Genomic DNA, 18,296 nt, shown 5'->3' with positions numbered 1-18,296 from the left:
ACAATGCTTCACGCATGGCAGGTCTTAACGTGGATTTACTTTAAGAGTGTCCATCATTTACTAACTCAGCTGAAAATGAGACGAGATCCATCAGGGAAACCCGTCATTCCTCAGCAAAACCCTGCAGGTGCAGTATTAGTCAAAAGGACTGCAGAGTAGAATCTGGATAGAGTAAGACTCAGTCGGCACCAGTAGCATAAATGTCCAGCACCCTGAGCTGCTCCTCTGTAATGCACCTTGTTCTTGTGTGATTTTGAGTTTAAATGCGTGGCAGTCTACTGAGATGGTGGCAGAGGAACAGTGACTGCACTCACCTACCTGTTCCTCGCTGTTTATTTCTTTTCTGGGCCTCTGTATCTCCTCATGTCTGCTCACGTCTGCTCACTTTAACCAAAACCGGAGCTCATTAACGGGTCCGTTCAGTATCCACTGGTTTCCACTGAATCTGTGTGAGAGCAGCGTGACTCTTTTGGTATTGAATGTTTTCTCTGTGGTAGAAATGAAGTCTCTGTTTCATTGTTCTGTTTGTGTTGAAATTTAATCGTTTTGTGGACAAGTTCCTTTCTGTTTGGAGTACACTTATCGTGTGATGTTAACTTGAGACGTACCGCTTACTTGTTACATCTCTGATAAACTGCTGCTGTGCCTGCTGGTTGTTCTGGTCTGTCGTAGGATTTTTGATTTTTGTTGTTGTTTTGTCTGTTTGTCTGGCACTGCAGGAGAGCTGAAAGTCATGCAAAGTGCTTACGATAAGTCACATTCTGACGTAATGCATAATAGATGGGTTAAATTAATATAGCATGTATAAGAAACTAGCTGTTTTTTTTTATTAACCTCTCCATGTTTATCTAAATTCACCACCATGACACTCTTGGTTCAGCATCGAGGTTTGAAATCTCAGTAGATTAGCTCATATGAAAGTTTAGCGCCCTGTGAATTTGTCATTTTTATTTTTCATTAGAACATTTAAGTTTTTCTCCCCGCCGTCATGCTGCTGTGAAATTATGCACTTTGTGAAAATGCTGCAGGATTTTTTACCAATTACTTCTTATGAGGGACTTCATTCCATTTCCATTCTAATTAGACATGCTAAAAGTTGTAATAGTTTTTTTTAATTGGTGACATCAAAGCAGAATTTGTCTGTAGCAAATGTGTCTGAAATGAATATACATTGTGTTGTATAGTTGTAGAAAAAACAAGATTCTGTAGCCTCTGTTGAAAACATTTAGGCCTTCAGGCTTTTCTGCTGTGTTACACTTTAGTGGACTATTTATTCATATTTCAAACTTGATTTAAGTTTAATTGGTAACACTTCATTTGAAGGGGTGTGCACCAGACTGTCCGTGACATGAAGGAGTTTTTATGAATGTTTATGACTGCTGTCAAATATGTCATTTTTAATGCAACGTTGACATCGTTTGAGATGTCTCTGTTGTGACAACTTGACATCAATCAATACCAAACAACCCGTCACTGGGCGAAGTCAGCTATTATAATTTGCTGCGTTGCAGGGGGTTGTAACACACATTAAGCCCTTTTGGCTACTATAATACTAATCAATATCTGCTGCAGTTCCTCTCTAGCTGGCTGTTTTTACAGGAAACATGTAAACATGCTCAATCAGCTCTGCTAGCTCCCAGTGATCACAGCTGGACCACAGCGGATCACAGCCTCAGAGAGCAATGGAGGCCGGTTTGATGAAGGGGAATACAGCACCGAGGTGGTTTTCTTGCTGCGTGACGTTGTCTTGATTAATGCTAAGTCGTCATAACAAAGACATCTCAAACAATGTCAACTTTGCATAGGAAATAACGTAATTGACCAAATGACACTTAATGACAACATTGATGAACGCAAAAGAGTCTTTATGATGTTGATCACTGTTGTCCTGTCACGGTAATGACGGGGGATGCTTTGATTCTACACTGATATCAGGCCAACATGTTGACAGATCTACTCAGTTCAGTTCTATGTTTACACCTGTGTGTGCTGACAATGTCTTGCATCTACAGCTTGCCTGTAGTATTTAGCTATAATACAACAGGGGTCAAAAAGAATGTAACAGTCACCTCACGAATGGTTAAAACCATAAACCAGCATGAAAATGAGAATGACCAGCATAAACCACCATGTTCTCAACAGACATTACAAGCACTAACAAAAGGCAACACAGCACTTTTGAAGAGCGCAACAGCATGACACTACGACACTAATACCCATGTAGCCAACGCTATGTGGGTGTAGGGATTGCAGAGCCAGTGTTTATTTTGGGGGATTAGAACCGTTGCACACTGGACAATGTTCTGCCATCGATTCACAGTATGTGGACGTTCCCAGCAGATCAGAGATTTGTCCTACAGTAAAATTACTGACACGTTTCCTGCCTATTCATACCCACTGTAAAGACCCCCCCCCCTTCCCCTTTTAACCTTTAACAGGAACTTAAATGTTGCAAGCCACAATCCTACAACGCCTCAACACCTGGCATGCTTATTGTTGCAGACGTTTTAATTCCTGATGAATTAAACACTTGAAATATAATTTCTATTAATTTTGAAGATTTTTTTTTTTTTTTACAAAGTTGCTGATGCAGCATTATTTATTATTTTAAAAATGAGTAACAATTCAGCAAATTTATGTCGAGCCTGATGAACGCTCCACAGATATGAGGTATAGCATCTGTGGTCTGACCGGTGGGACCATTTAGGAGTAGGTGATCTGTGACTGCTCTCGTGGGTGTGTGACATTGAACTCAGTCCACCTCGATGATCTGCACCAAAACTGTTTAGCTTTTCAGCCCGTGGGCCCCAAACACAGACACAAGAAGAGACACAGTCCAGGCCTCTGTTCCACCGAGCCAGGTCAATGGGAACTGCATCATGCTCCCAACTCGTGCAGTTCGACTGTGTCTGCGGCCTTTTTGAACCTAAATGTGAACCCTTCACAATAAGAGTCAGTCGATCAATCAGCAACTATCTACCAAGTTTCTAGTAGATAGTAAACTGAATATAATTGGACTGTTGGTTGGACAAAACAAGACATGTGGAGACATCGCCTTGGGCTTAAGGAGACTGTGACCAATACATAACATTTTATCCACCAAATTGATTAATTAAGAAAGAACATAATTGGCAGATTAATTGATAATGAAATCAGTTTCTTAGCTACAGCCCTAATGTCCTGTTCATAATTTAGCGCACCACATATGCCAGTGTCATCTTTGCCCTTGCTCCTGCTGCTCGTACTGTAGCTCTGTCAAGATAAATGCTGATGAGGTTCTCTGTGTTGAAGCTAATTTCAGACTCCTCTATGTTATCTCACGTTAATAAAAGTAATAGAGTGCGTTATTGGTCCCTGGTTGATGAGATAGTAAATGCATACAGGCTTAAACATAGTTCATCTGGTTGAAGCGGCTTGTTTTTATGCGCGTCATAAATTACTGGCCCGGCTCCTGCTGGATTTGAAGCCAGGTTTCATATCTTCCTTTTTCGCGCAGCTCACTTTAAATGATCAAATGGCCAATTACCTCCCTCCTCGTTAGACTGTTGTTCTGGTAATTGAGTCAGTTTCTTCATGACTGTACCGCAGTGTGTATTAGATCACATGCTCACAAATCACTATTTACTGATGTGACAGCTTGGCCATCATAAGAAATATTTCAGGTTTATAGTGGCTACCGCTGTCGCTCATCGACCCCCTCCAGTACAGTGGAGTAGATGTTCATCTTTGGCACATTAAGATGAGAGAAGCCATTTCGCCAGCTCAGTAATGAGATCTGTTGGACTTGTCTTTTTTCCCCCCGTCTTTTTCTGAACAGCTACTGTGTAAATGATAAGAGGTGTTTGGAATTAAATTCACATCGCAAACATTGATTATGGCACAGAGGCACATTTTTGCATCAGGCTTCATGCAGTTTTATGCTTCAGTGGTTCAGTGCGCATGTTTGAATTAATTTGCCAGCAAATGACAATAGAGTTTTACATTATATAATGCTTTTGTGATTCATTGTGCATGTTCAAATTAATAAGCCAAAAGGAGATGCATAGACCTGTTCCCATGCTTAACATTTGTTTCACAGATTTCCCAGCTGTGAGGCATTTCTCTGTCAGGTGTGACAGAAACACGTGACAGTAATCTGCGTCTCTTCGCTGCTGTCAGTGTGGACAGAAGGATATCAGTAGACATCTCAGTAAACTTGTTCATTAAAGTAACTTCCTGTCTCTTTGAGCTCATCATTCTAACAGATTAGTAGCAGCTGGTTTGTTGCATCATTAAGATCAATGCCACAGTCGGTGTGCTCCTGCCTCCTGTTGGTCACAGTCGTTTTCCTGCTTGTAGATGTCGGTAGTGTCTTTGTTTAGGGTGCTTTGTGTATTGATTATTCACTTATTTCATAAAAAAAAAAATCTCATGTCACATGATCTTCCTCAGCAGATGGACTGGACTCAGTTGACATGAAGTTGTAGATTTAAAAAGAAAAAATCTGAGCACTTCAGGGACTTCTCAAGAGAAGCTGAGCTACAGTGTGATACGAGCTTCAGAGCTGCACAACAGCTGTTTCAAGGTCAACAACCAACTTGAATTATGTTTGCGTTTACTGCTTCTTCCTCTTAGTTTTTCAGCATCCGTTCTTGGATTGCCTCGTCTGAGTTTGTGCGCGTTTTCATCATAAAACATGCATATAAATCGACTTCCAATCAACCCCCCCCACTGCTTGTGTAACCAATGAGGAACGTGACTGATGCGGATATTGTTTTGCATTAATATGACTGGATCCTTCTCGAAGATAAAACACGGCAGCCAGCAGGGATCGTGTTTGAGAAGAGTCCGTTTACATGGTGGCGATCCCGGTGCTAACTGAGGATATGCTCAGGATGACGCTCAGGAGCTGCCAAGCCAGCTGTGCTGCAGCACAACTGGAAACAGTTTCTTGGTTCTGCAGCCATTCAAGTTGAACTTTGTCCAGGCGGAGTTGCACCTGGTGTTACTGGCAGATGAAGACTAAGCATTTTATTATTATTCTGACCAATCAGAAATGTCAGAATCCAACACCACATCAAGTCAAATCGACACCAGTAGAGGCCAAAGTTTGATTATTTCCACCTCCAATCACTTGCTTTGTCCAAGCAGAGCAGTGCACTCTGCTGCTTCCACCTCACCCTCACAATGCGTCCGCTGTCTGATGCATTCAAATGTTAGCACCGCAGAAACGTCACGAGGCAGTGTGTCAGCCTTATGAATTTCCTCACCAAACACCGGTTTTACTGCCCCATGTGTTGCATTAGAAATTCCCCAGACAAGCTCACATCATATTATCTTGAATGCTTTTGTAGTATTGGTTCGGTGAGGCTACAGCTCTGTTTGAGATCTCATTTCTTTCTCTCTCTCTTTCATGCACTTTATCTCCCATCCTTCTTTCTCCCCCCTTACATATCAGAGTAATCTGTTCTTGTCTGTCACCTCTCTCAGCCCGATAAGGAAAGAAAGAGTCATGCTCCTGTCCAGGAACGGATGTTCCTCCTTGACAACATTGACACAAACACAAGTGCCTCTGCTCCATTTGTATAAAAATAGCCCCTGATAAGGCAATAGAAACTGAGGTTGTTTACCATAACTAGTCTGCCCAGGGAAGTCTTCTGTGAGATTTCTTCCCTTTGTAAGATAAATGCTGATGCCCACTGAGCATCTGTTTTTCCTGTCATCTGTCATTGTCTGTAAAAGACTATAAATTCATCCATCAAGAAAACAGAAGTCATATCAGTTGGTTTATGGCTCTGCAGCTTTTGATGTACAAGAGTTTCCCATCAGTCTTTGCGTCATTTGCTTGAGTCTCTGCTTTTTAAAAGAGTCGTCTTCAACATTCAGCCATTTCAAACCAAGAGCTGGAGCTCAGTTTGGGAATTGTAATCAGGCGTTTAACTGTAGCTGCTGAGCAAAGATTGTTGGAGTCAAGACCGAGCATATTTCATTTGATCTTTTGTCACGTCAGCAGTATTATTTGGCGCCTCTCAATGTGAACGATTGTCTGGATGAACGCTTGTAGGGTTGATTTTCTCATGTTTCTCATGTTTGTTTGATTGCTCTCGACTGCTTTGTGGTGATCGACAGTTTGATGAGGCGTGTATTTGGTCTGCTTTCATTGATCAGGTACAGACTGACACGTCTTCTCTAAAGCTACATGAATGTTTTCTTCAGTCTGCTGGGAATGGATTTATTCATCAGGTAGAACAAGCGAAGAAATTAATTAATCATATTCTGATGAGGGACCCGTCAGTCAGAAGAGCAAATTGATTATTTAAAAAATTGATCATTCTTCAGTCCTGTGAAGCAAGCAGGACTCGCTGCACTTTGACTCACAGGACTGAATCATGAGTGTCGCAAATGGATGCATTTTTATGAGCACGAGGGCCTGATTGGATTATAATATGGGCTGGATATGCATTACTCTTTTAGTATGTTGTTGGAGTTGGAGTTTCAGTCACCTCTGCTGTGGATTGGGTTCAGGTTAGTTTTTCCAATCCAATTTTGGAGGCAGTAATTTGATTTGACAACCTCTGCTGCCGCCGCTGCACTGAAGCCATGGTCACCTGTTAGACAAAAAGGCAACATAGATTCACTCCCAGCCATCAAATTGTAATGGAATTATTTGCAATGAACACGAGTCTCTGCACGCAACTCATTTTTCGGCAGATCTTTAGGGACTCGGCGTTACGATCGTATTTTTAAGGTAGCACAGAATTTGAACGAGGCATTGTCCCACAAATTCTTTGTGCATGAAAAAAGGCCCGAGGTTGTCTCTCACCCAGTTTTGGAGGGTAATAGAATTACTTTTGTCCATAACAGTAAGAAGCCATTGCTCTTTCAGTTTCAGTAATGACATTATAGACAGCCATTCAACAGCAGGTCATTTTGTTTTCCAGTGTTCAGCCTCTCAAACCTATTTATTGTTGTAACATCTAACAAGATTCCTGTCAACTTAAAGGCTCCCTGTGGAATTTTCTTGTAAACAAATTTTCTGTTTGCACTCAGTGTTGCACACCAAAACACATAGTGTGAATCCTTACGGCTAAAAAAAAAAAAAAAAAAAAACCCACCTCATTCCCTCCTCATAAAACATCTGCAAAGCTGACCTCCACGTTTGCTTGATAGCAGTCAAGCATTGTGGCATTTCAGTGTTACCATTATGTCTATCGTGTGCTCTGCATCTAAAAAGGAAACAAAACAAAATAAAAAACTCAACCTAAGTACATAATTAAAATGAGGGAATCCATGCTTTGACTAATATTGGCCTAATACATCCAGAAGTATTAAAGGGGTAAACTGTTGGTAGACAATTTACATTACTTTACATATGTGTTGTCCAATTGTTGACTCATACTAGCCCCAGTCAAAGACAATAGCATAGTCGGAGCATTGCAGGAAAACGTCACAAATTCATACAACCTTATCAAACGTCACAATAAAATATAGTATGATGAATCTATCAGGCTAAGCTAATTCCTAACCATGTATCAACACATTATACATGCCAAGTGCTCACAACTGGTTTCTGTGAGAAACGTGAGAGAAATTTGTCTCAAATCTGAATGAGAAAATTGTGATTCTCATCCAGATTTTTGCAGCTTTAGTGTGAATCACGTTGTTTGTCCCTGTGATAACCGACACAGAGCATGAGACGGTCAGCGCGGATGCCTCCTCGGCAGGAGTCGATGTCCATGAACTCCACTCATGCTAACAAATGTATTTATCAGAATATGTCGGGGTGATTTGGAAGAGGAATGGCGGTGAGTTTCTCCCCACTGTTTTTATTTAGTCCCACGAGGCTCGGGTCTTCAGGCGTCTTGTCATCTTTACATCTTCACTTTGTTGTCCTCTTTTCGGTCCTAAATGAGACGCTGTGTAATGTAACACTCAGGGCACTCTTCACTGTGCCATCACTAATCACCAGACCCCTACCAGTTTTATCATAATTAACAGATCAAAGAAGCGGAGAGAAGGGCACTTATACATTATTAAACAGACAGTGTGTGTGTGTGTGTGTGTGTGAGTCTTATGACTGAAAAATAATATATTGATCTTTAGAAGCACATTTCTCTACTTTCAGCAGGCTTTGATGATTCATCAGAGATAAGGTTGTTCACATTGTCCTCTAAACAAGGTTTTCTACTGATCATCTTATCCTTATGTTCTTCTCACATTGTGATGAGACTTATTTTTCCAAATGACCCTGAAGGTGCCTTTTGACCCACCTCTCTACTCACACACACAATGCACAAACATACAGACCTGCATTCAGGAGATTAAGGTCGAAGAGGCATCCGCTCTCAGAGAGCAATTGTGCGCCGAAGGCATTTTTTCTATGTACTTTCCATTCATAAGTAAGGGCACTTCACATACACCCTTCCAGAAGGAAACATCTCCTCCAAGGCTTTGTCTCAAACCTCTCAAAGAATTCAGGAAGTAGCCAGCAACAATCATTTGAAGGTTTTATTTTTTCCCCTTTGGTTGGAGGACACGTATTGGATCTTAATTGTGCTCATTTGTCTGCTCAACCACTTCATGTCCAGCCATGACATTATATTATGCACTAATTGTAGGTTTTTGGACATAATGGCTGTCATCAGGCCTCTGTGCTTCATTCATTACTGCAGTGTTGGAAGTTCAATTTGAGGCAGCTTCCATTTTCTACTTCGCTCTTCCTTCTGTCATTCTGTCTCGTCAGCATTGCATCTGTCTATTAAAAGCGACCTTTTCTTTCTCTCTTTGTCTCCGGCCCTCATCTTTTTAGCTGCCTCTTGATTTGCTCTCTCGGGGCTGTAATAAACCTGTAGTTAGCTGTTAACACCATGTGCGTTTTAGACTAAATGGGCCCTAGCGTCTCTCTGCCTGCTGTTGGGGCTTACGGCCAATGGGCCTTTAAATGACCTAATTTCCTATCTGCCTCCTGGGGGAGCTTTCAGGGAGGCTAAAAGCTGGTCGCCGTCCGCAGAGAACGAGTATCAGGAAAGCTATGGCCTGGGGCGGACCTCTGCTGAATCAAAATTACTATCACTTTAATTGCCATGGGTAATATCCACGCAGAAATGTATCATGGTGATAGTGGTGCAGTGAGTGGCACACAGGGTGGTCTAGCAGCACTTCAATTAGTATTTGTCACTTTTTATTGTCATTGTTTAGGATTATGCTCCTTGAGTTCCCTTTGCATTCAGTGGTATTTTGTCGATTATCTTCTTGATGAATTAATTAAAACCAGAAAATATTCACGTGTGAGAGGATGGAACCAGTGAATTTTTTGGCATTTCTGCTTAATAAATGATTTCAGTGACTGATCAAGAGCTGCCAGTTGAGTTCCTGTGGAATGACTAATCTATTAATCAGCTAATCATTTCACCGCTTGCATTATTTGGAGTGTCAACATCTCATCTTTATCCTTTAAAATCAAATTTTGAGCAGGTTTATGACCTCGGTGGCTCGTATTATGCAACAGTGCATGGGATTTTCCTGTTTGAGTTGCTTTCACATGATGTTATTTTCACAATAAGTCTCTAGATTTGGTAACTGTGAACTACCCGCCACATTTCCACACGCGAATCGTGACATCCAGTCAGAAGAGATAAATGTAACCTCCACCTGTGGCTCTACTTAAATCTAGCCGGGCTTAACCTGACTTATGTATATTAAGCTTGGCTCTACAGAGTTCTACATTTGGATCTCTCTGTCATGAGGTCTTAGCTACACATGATTAGATTATTCAGGTTGTAAAATTAGACGTGGCATTTGTATGAACTCGGGCTAAATTGAGCCAACAGCTGAAAATAATTTGACTTATTTTTATGATTTTTACCTTTTCTGATCTCTTGACCTTGGATTAAACAGTTAAACCGCAGGGATTCAATTAGGTACTTTTTATTCCACGCCGGCGCCTGGTGTCAAAACGGCAACGCAAAGTGCTCTAATCCATGTTTTCAGTTAAAAATATTTACCAACATTGATTCCCTCATTGGCAGTATTGTCCCTGGCTCCCATTCCTCCTCTCTGGCAAGGTTAACTTGTGTGTATCTGTGCCTGGGTGTGTGCTTGCACATGTGTGTATCCCTGTGTTGATTTTTTCTTTTTAGCTGCTGCTGTTTGTCGTTCCTCCCTCAGCTCCATATATTGATGCGATGTTGTAGGATAGTTCCTTTAAGGGGAACAAGGCTGACTCCTGCCCTCAAGGTCATCTGTGCTGTGCAAAAATCAAAAGCCCTCAGTGATTGACGCACAGAGCTGCAAATCTGAAAAGTATAATTGATTCATGGAGGAAAGAGAGAGTGTGTGTGTGTGTGTCCATCCATCTGTGTGTGTGTGTGTGTGTTGGGACAACACGAGACAGTTGAATGCAGTTGAGTCGATGCTCGACTGGCAACAGAAGAAAGAACAGTACAATGAATAGAGAGGTTGACACAGGAACTGCATAAATTAAAGGGAGCAAGGGGCAAACATTAATTGGAGTGTGTATGAGTCAAATGCAGATTTGTCGGCCGGGTCAGAAGGCTACTGTAGAGGAGTTGTCTTGACCCAGCACTTACAGTGCACTTAAATGTCGATGGCCCACCCAATCAAATGCACGCCTTTTCACACATGAGCCTCATAATCAATAAGGACTCCAGTGAGGAACAGAAATGAATTCTTTTCAAATGTCTTCGGAAATCCAATGACCTCAAATCATTTCCCATCAAAGGCAATCCCATGTTGGGTTTTCAGTCACAACTCAGTGGGTTAAATGGGAGGACAAATGGATGTATGGATTTTAAGTGAGGTCCCATTGCGTGGCGTTTAACTGAAGACTATTTGTTGGAGACTTAACTGTATATGGATCAAATCTGCCATGGGACCGTACATATAACATGTGCATTTAAATCACTGTAGACCGCTGTAACAGTATATATCCTGATACGGTGCATTTTCTGGAGAAATGAGTTATTTTTGATTAATTAGCACATATATGATATTGGTAAGCAGAGATATGAGATGTTGTGATCATTGATTTGTAGCTTTTTATCAAGCAAATGTTTGCTGGTTCAAGCTTAGCAAATAGAAAGCTGTTTTGTTATAATATGCATTACAAGTGGCACTCAGTGACTGTAGCACAGCATTAAAATTTAGGATATATCTCAGTATTACAGATAGCAGAACCCAGACCACGCTGAACTCTGCATCATAAAATCAACAACATGAATTTTTTCCAGCTCTAATTATCATTGTTTTTATTAGCCAAGCCAGAGTAATCAGTTATACTGAGGACATCACCTGTCAAACCCTGAGTGTGTGTATCCATCAATACTGCAGTGGCGGCAGTTAATGTACTGTAAACTCTAATAAAACTGCTATAAAACAGCTCGCCACCGCTCCTCTCCTCCTCATTTTAAGTCCTCGAAAGTGTCCCAAGTTAATAGGGTTGTGTTCGTTAACACGCCTGTGAAGTCCTCGTCAGCAGCATTATCACGGCAACACACAGGCGGTTTTATCAGGCCTCTCTATGGCAGTGACAGCAGACAGCCCTGAAATTAGTAGCACGGAGAGGGAGGCAAAGAGGCAAATAACATTATTACACATTGCCAGCTGTGTCTGAACACCAGGAATACCAATATAGTGGTTGTTTTGCAGGCTGACACACACATAGAGCAGAGTGTAACCTCCACAGTGGGCCCTGCCACAGACCTTCTGAGGTGTGAAGTGTGTGCGGTGTGCAGCGCGTCTCATTATTAACAGTAGTGTTGGCTCTGGCATCAGGAAAGAAGAGGGCAGCTTGGCTAAGCCAGCAGTCACAGCAATTTACAGGTCCGTCAGAGAGAAAGAGGTCGACCAGAGGAAAGAATTAAAGAGCATTTAGAGCTGTGAAATCGACTGCAGATGGGGAGAATGAGCCGCTGGTGGATGTATGATGCGTTCATGTTGACTTTACTTCAGGGTTTTTATTATGGGATCTAAATGTGTTTGCTTTATTATGCAACACTTGGCAGAAAACCACGAGTCTGGGGTTGTGAGTTTGAGATGATGTGTGTGTATTTGTCGTGCTAAGTTGGAGATTTTTCCAAGGTTTAGTCGCAGAGCGCCTGGCAAATGCCTGATAGCATCAGGATTTGTGCTTAGTGCCATGATAATCTTGTTTTACGCTGTATTATTTTCTTACTCTGGCTTGCAAATGAAAGCCCTGATCTTTCAGTGGAGTACTCACTGGTGTACATTTTGTGTAGGTATATGAATACGTTACTGTTTTTTAAAATCTGCTTATGCCTATATGAGCGTGATGCTGCATTCGTGTGACAGTTTTTTCAGTCACACTGCAGCATTTCCAGCAGACTCTCAGTGCAGGTCACTGAGATGGGAAGTGTCAAAAGGCCGGGGTGTTCTAGCTCGGTGCAGAAACTGAACAAACATCGGGATGAATAGACTCTAAATGACAGTGTTGTTGAAATTACTACGGTGTCAGACAGACTGCAGGGTCACAGTGGCCTCCCCCACTCCTCTCCCCACAGACAGACCACAGAATTAAAAGAACGATTTATAGAAAGGAGGCAGCTGGAGATGATGGCACCCCATGCTGCTGAAAATCCTCTCCCTCAGTCTTTGCCGTAGCACGATTACTCTTCTGGAATGACTCTATATCATGATGATTTAGAGGGAACAGGAGCGGTACTGACTCTTCTCTCTGTCCCTTGTTGTTTTTTCCTGCAGAGGGGATCTGTAACATGACAATGGACTCCAACTCGATGACAATGCCCATGTCAGACCCCAACGCCTGGGCAACAGCCATGAATAACCTGGGGATGCCTCCCATTGGAATGACTGGGCAGCAACTCCTGCCAGGTACCACACTGCCGACCACACAACACCCAAAGCAGAACCATGAGTTGAAAGTATATCTCAATAACTGTGTTATTATTGGAATTAGATATCTAGTGACGGGCTTCCTTACCTCCAGATGTTGTGATTTTGTCATGTTAAAAAGATGATTATACATACAGTATCCCCAGTTTTGGCTGCCCTGTAGCTTTAGCTCATAATAATTAGGTTCAGTCATTTTTGCCCTTGTATAAACTGTTAAGATTATAAAAAAAAAATCTGTATTTAAAGATCGCTGTCTCTTTTTGCATCTAAGATGAGTTTAATTATGCATCTAAGATAATAATAATTGACTTTCTGTTATTGTCTAGGATGAGGTTTTAGATCTGTGAAGTGGCCCATCTGTAGATCAGCAGCGTTGTCTCTGACTGCTTTCGCGTTCAGGAGTGGAAACTATCTGCTGCTGTGGCTTTGAGGGATTAGCAAATGGAGGCTCATATGTGGCTGCGTTGGTCATTTAAAATATGTATGTTGGTGACTCAGCTCATCCTGTTTATTCCAAGTTTGGATTGCAATGCTGTAAACAGTCTTAGGATGGCATGCACCGACACACAGGCTCCGTCTAACAGAGGCTGGTGTGACTCAGTACGATATCAGTGAAAAGCAGCAGGTTTTGTTTTCAACCTTTAAGGCTCCACATTAAGTTAAAAAAGTCAAAACCACGGCTTATCTTTCTGGTTGTTAATGGTACATACCAATTATCACTCTTTTGTAGTGTTTCATTAACTCCTCGCTTTTCTTCTCAACTGTTTATATCGGCAAAAACACTTTGATAAAATGCACACAAACAAATAAACAAAAGTGACTGATGCTTGCATACTTGATGTTCAGTCCATGCTACCGACAGCCTTAAACTTGCCGTCACATGAACCCCTCATACTCGGTTTATTTTCCCAGCGCTGTCTGCCAAAAGCATATAGATCATCATATAACAGCATATAGAGACGTTATCCTCATCTCTGCTCGCTCCTCTAAACAGGTAATGTGCACCGTAGAGAGCTGAGCTCAGCTCCATACAATGACAAGAGGTGCATTGTCGATGGTTTAATGGCGTCTGTTTAACAGTTTGAAACAGCAGGTTATGGGGATTGAAAGAATAAAATTTCCCTTCATTTGACTGTTCCTCCTATGTTATTGCAATATTACTTGGCATCTTGTAAGCACAAGGTTGAGCCACTGTATTCTGATCTAGCTCTATAATATTCAGCTTTACTGATTGTTCTGCTATCTATCTGTAACATTAGGTTCAGCAGCACCCTCCCACTCTCCATCTCTGAAGAGTTATTCTGCCATGTCTTTTCTCTCTCCTCAGTAGAAAGCCTTTCCCTAAAGCCTTTTATAAATCACTTCCCACTTCTTAGCTGAAATGCACTTTCATATTTGAAATATGCCAGGCTTGTGTGTACGTGTGCGTCGATGCATGTGTGTGCACACTTGGAGACGAACAGTCATCCAAATGCAGTCCTCGAGAAATATTAAGGAAAGCACACACACACACACACACACTCAGGCCTGGCATAATTCAGACATGGTAAACAAAAGCCTTTCTGCAGAGGAGTGAGGGAGAAAGAAGACACAAGCTGTGGAGGAACTTCTCAGAAAGGAGAGGGAAGCAGAGGGACTGAACCTAATGTTAGAGATGAAGACTGCATGCTGGACACGCACACATCCATTCAAGAGTGTGTTTTTCAGATGAAGCGTGCTTTGAGGGTACCAATGAGCGTCCTCCTCTTGACCTTTATTTACATATAGAAGAGTGTGGAATTTGATTTTTAGTCATGTCCAGGTCTGGATAAGTAATAATAAGTGATAATCGCCTCTATTCTGTTTGCTAAAATATAAAATTCAGAGTTTCTTCATGCAAATTGATCTTGAGCTGCCAGCCAAATGTTCACCACTATGTCAGAGAGCAGAGGCCAGAGCGGGCTGTATGTCGTTCAAAGCAAGGCGAGAAGATGTCTCTACGCCTGTATGTCACAGCTCTGACTCAGGTACCTTATAACTGTACCAAATCCAGACCTTCATTAACCAAATTAGTTTGAAAGAAAATTTCCCAATATCTTAACAATAATTTTGTAAGAGCTACAGTACCAAGCTACAATCTTCTGGGAATTAGCTGTCAGCACAATAGCTGATGTAGTCAGTGTAACATAGCCTAGATGTTATTTTTGCATAATAAACATTGAACTATTTGTACTCCAATGTCTAATATAACCATCTGGAAATTTGAGTCTGGAAAAGTATGGAATTTTTCAGGTGGAAAATGTGGAGGAACCCCGTCTGCAGTGCTTTCAGGGCATTTTTAACAGCAGATGTTTTAACTTGTCATAGCAGGAAAATAGCATTAATGATGGCTCTGTTCCATTTTAAGGATGCCATTAGGCCGGGGACGCAGCATGTATAACTGAAGCTGGTACACATGAAGGGAATGCACTTATTAGTGATGTTATTGGCTGCAATTGTGTTTGGCAGGTCAAAAAGTCTGCTGCAGGAAAGGTCAATTAAACTGCTCTTACACTTAATCAGACCCTCTGTCGTACTTAAACCAGGTGTGTATACTCGTTGGTTTTGGGCTGTGTTTGCGTAATAGGAAGGAAATAAGAGACCTTTGTCACAACAGACGTTTACTCTTGTCACAGCAGGAAAAGCGCAGGTCAGACCAATTGTGTTAACAATGCCTCAGTTCCATCAAATCCCAGTAATTTATGCCAGTGAGCCAGTATGCATAATACCAGAACACTGGAACTCCCTCACCTCAATGGCCTGCTGTCGATTTTGATGTTATCAGTTCCACCTGTGCTTTTCCTGCTTTGACATGCCAAAACGTCTGCTGTGAGAAACATGAGCAGCCCTGCATGCACACACAGGTGTTTTCACTTACTCTGTCTGACCAGATCCCTGCGCGTGCTGTGTTCACGTCGTATGGGATGGATGGGAGAGATGAGAGAGATTTATTCATTCATCAAGATTGCAGAGCTGGTCGCGTGAGTGTTAAAAATACCATGCATACACTTTACAGCACCGTATCCATTAAAGTTGGGTTTAATTACCGTGAACAGTGGACTTTGACTGACATCAGGTACTCGTGTTTTGCTGGATATTCTGTATTATTCGGTGTCAAGTCATTTCTATAATGCAGATAACTTAGATGTTGACTTGATCTCACGTACTAATGAGACGGATAAAGGTGAAGTTTGTCCCATCAGGCGCAACAAACTGATTGAGGTAGATGTCAATCAAACACACACACAGTCCTGAGAAGAGCTCTAATCAGGCAAAATAATTAAACTGTCCTCTGTGGGCTTACTGTGGGTGTGCAGGACCTTTCAGCCTCGTAATACAGCAGGTATCAGAAGCAGTGATGGAGAGGGAGGACACTCGGGTTAAGGGGACAGCTGTGTCTCCCCTAGCGGATCACCTGGAACAACAGCTGGTGTCTCCCTACCTTTCCGTCTTCTTGCTTCCTTTCTCCTTTCCTGTTCCCCCTCGCCAGCCTAAATTATCCAGCATCTCATTTATATCTCATTACAGCTGAGTCAGCCACTGTAACCCACAGCCGCATCAGAACACACACTGTTCATTTGCTCTGCACAGAGCTGAGCTCCTTTACACCCTGAGCTGAGCTGAGCCACTCTGAAACGCTCATCTGTGCTCATACACTACATAATGTAACCCGAAGGTGAAGCCAGTCCAGCAATCAGTGTTGTGCAAGTTCACGCTTGACAAGAGCTCGCTCAAAGTTCAGCTCATATGCGTCAAAATGAACTAGTTCGCGATCATAGTTCACAATTTTTAAATTTGATAAGTTCACAGTCCCAAAAAATGAACTACTTCATGTTATTTTATTCTGTTTTATGAGCTGCACAGGCTGCAGATCTCTTACAATGTAATCTTGTAAGTTACAAATGTCTAACCGGTCCTTTACAAAATGTGAGTTTGATTTGGGTGGAGGAACTCTGCGGCTGTTGGCTCGTGGTCTTACCTTAATGATTTCTTGTGATCATCATTCACTCACCGATGTTTTCCAAGACCCAGCAGGTGCAATTTACATAAAAATGTGAGATTTGTCCTTTGGAATCTGTACTGATTTGTTCAGAAAACTCCCCCAGGATTGCAAAGTCATGAACCGGCCTGCTCTGCTCCTGATTGGCCAGTGCTCGTTGCCTTCATTGGGGTGGGTTGTTGGGGTGTAGGTGTAGGTGTTAGGCAGGTTAAGGAGTGAGAATGGTCTGGGGAAGAATATCGGTGTAAGCCAATCAGAGTCAGAGTACAGGCAGGTCAACGTGGAGAGAGCTGCAAGACACACAAACATTAATGACTTTCACTTTCATCAGCTGCACACTGATATGTTCAGTTCATCATTACCCAAAATGAGCCCATTCGATGTATGTGGTCTTTCAGCACTCATGCACAACAGTTGACAACTGAGGTAATTTCATGGTGTATTAATAATGTAACTGTGAACACATTCACAGCTTGTTTTCTCTCCCATACGAACAGTAAAAATACATACAATATGCAAATTTCAGCCATGCACTGCGGTTTGATCATCCCTCTACACTCCAAAGGAATTTTACATACATTACTCACACGCCTATATTTTCCACCCCGGCATTTGTCACTTCTCTCGAGCCAAAAGAACTTCACTTGTTGAACCCCAGGAGAAATACGTAAGTGGGAAGAGATCCACTTAAACATTCTCCTCTTGCTGGCCTCTTTTTCTGGGTTTCCAACAAAAAATGAGTAGTAGTTCAAGGTTAGCCGCTAACAACTCTGAAATATTCATAAATTCAGTTTTTATAAACTATTTAGTTGTGCATTGTATGGACTTTGAGCGAAACATGGCATCAACATGCCTTTGCTTTGTGTAGTCCAGCCGTTTCCTCGTGAACTCTCTTATGAAATCTGTGGGCACAAAGCTCGAGGCGCACGCTTTACCATGTCACAGCCTTATACTGTCAAGCAGTACTTGTTACCAGAGCACCTTGTGCCTTTGAAGTAATCCAGGTGGATTAGTTATTGATTCCCCTTCATGACCGAACATCATCTTTGTCTCCTTTTTGTTTCACCTCCGAACAACAGAAGAGGATTCGCTGTCACTCTCTTTGCTCTTTCCTATATGATCGGTCAGCGTCTTTGTGCTCGAGTACAATGGGTCATACGTTCCCTGCACATACGTTTAAAGTGGGTTTTTATGTGTCAGTTTCAGCCTCATTCATTACAAGAGAATGCCTGCACCGGAGTGTTTTCATTACACATTAAAGTTTGCCTCCGTTTCATCCACTGTGAGCCTGGAATGTATTTCTCCACCACTGAGTCCTTCCCAGCCAAGCGGATTCATCCAGACAGACAGCTGGATAAACAAACCATTGTGGGCAGAGCCTCCAACAGTGCGAAGCCTCACAAATCCC

General features: G+C 42.0%; 1 protein-coding gene across 2 annotated transcripts in view; it reads left to right on the top strand.

Annotated features, from left to right (window-relative positions):
• Positions 1 to 18,296, top strand: part of enox2 (ecto-NOX disulfide-thiol exchanger 2) — a 165,705-nt gene that overhangs the window by 98,510 nt on the left and 48,899 nt on the right. For both annotated transcript variants that reach the window (XM_076739048.1, XM_076739049.1), the window contains one exon: positions 12,718 to 12,849. In XM_076739048.1, coding sequence (XP_076595163.1) covers positions 12,718 to 12,849 — 132 coding nt within the window. The remainder of the gene's footprint in view (positions 1 to 12,717; positions 12,850 to 18,296) is intronic.

This window comes from Chaetodon auriga, chromosome 9 (genome assembly GCF_051107435.1).
Source record: "Chaetodon auriga isolate fChaAug3 chromosome 9, fChaAug3.hap1, whole genome shotgun sequence".
In the NCBI taxonomy this organism is placed as follows: domain Eukaryota; kingdom Metazoa; phylum Chordata; class Actinopteri; order Chaetodontiformes; family Chaetodontidae; genus Chaetodon; species Chaetodon auriga.
The sequence above is the reverse complement of the archived record's forward strand: the minus strand, read 5'-3'. Positions and strand labels throughout refer to the sequence as shown.